Source organism: Lupinus angustifolius, unplaced genomic scaffold (genome assembly GCF_001865875.1).
Source record: "Lupinus angustifolius cultivar Tanjil unplaced genomic scaffold, LupAngTanjil_v1.0 Scaffold_1557, whole genome shotgun sequence".
In the NCBI taxonomy this organism is placed as follows: domain Eukaryota; kingdom Viridiplantae; phylum Streptophyta; class Magnoliopsida; order Fabales; family Fabaceae; genus Lupinus; species Lupinus angustifolius.
The window spans coordinates 1-1002 of record NW_017728879.1 but is presented as its reverse complement, the minus strand read 5'-3'; the positions used below and the strand labels follow the sequence as shown (position 1 = coordinate 1002).

The window sequence follows — 1002 nt, the reverse complement described above, 5'->3', positions numbered from 1 at the left end:
TAGTTAGCAGAATCATTAATTAATGTTTGTTTAAGATCATATTCCATGTGTTGTGTCAGCAACACCTCATAATATATATTGAGCACATAGCATTGGAAGGAAATCATAACCATAACTCAATTCTTGTGTTCAAAATACAAAGTCTTCTCTTTTCTTAAAGGAAAAATGGCAGCCTCTCCTTTGAACACAAAATCAAATTTCCATGCTCGTTCTAACAGCTTGCCCTCTACACCACACCCTCTCTTTCTTCAATGCAATGAACACTTGGAGAGGTTAAAGTCTTCCCATGAAACCTCTTCTTCATCTTCATTGCTTACTCATAAACTAGTTGGCTTGCAAGATTTGCATGAATGTGTTGAAAAACTTGTCCAACTTCCCCTCACTCAACAAGCACTTCTCAATGAGCCTCAACAAAATTGGGTTGATGAGATATTGGATGGATCTTTGAGGTTACTAGATGTGTGCACAACTGCCAAAGATTCTCTACTTCATACGAAAGAGTGTATGCGTGAACTTCAATCAATTATGAGAAGAAGAAAAGGAGGAGATGATGGAATCATTGTTGAGGCTAAAAAGTTCTTGACTTCTAGGAAGGTGGTTAAAAAGGCCATATCCAAAGCCTTGGTGAACTTGAAGGCTATTTCTAAAAAGGGAAACTTCTCTTCTAACATCAAAGACCAACAAACAATGGCCTTGGTTGGTTTGTTGAAAGATGTTGAAGTTGTCACTCTTTCCGTATTTGAGTCAATGTTGAATTTCATTTGTGGATCAACACAATCAAAAGCAGGAAACTGGTCTTTGGTTTCAAAGTTAATCCACACCAAAAGAATAGGATGCTCACAAGTAGTGGAGGAGAGTGAATTCTCACATGTGGATGTAGCATTGCATTCCTTTGTACTTCACATGACAAACAAATCATCTTCGGATAACATCAGTAATTTGCCAAACCATTTGGAGAAACTTGAGTCTCGCATTCAAGACTTCGAAGAAGGGCTTGAGTTT

The 1002-nt window shown here is 37.7% G+C and overlaps 1 protein-coding gene across 1 annotated transcript; it reads left to right on the top strand.

The window, feature by feature from the left end:
• Nucleotides 1-150: 150 nt before the first annotated feature.
• LOC109342004 lies at nucleotides 151-999 on the top strand (the record flags this gene model as incomplete). Its single annotated transcript, XM_019579956.1, has 1 exon — nucleotides 151-999. A coding segment is annotated over exon 1 (834 nt), but the record flags the coding sequence as incomplete, so codon positions are not given.
• Between the last annotated feature and the right edge of the window lie 3 nt (nucleotides 1000-1002).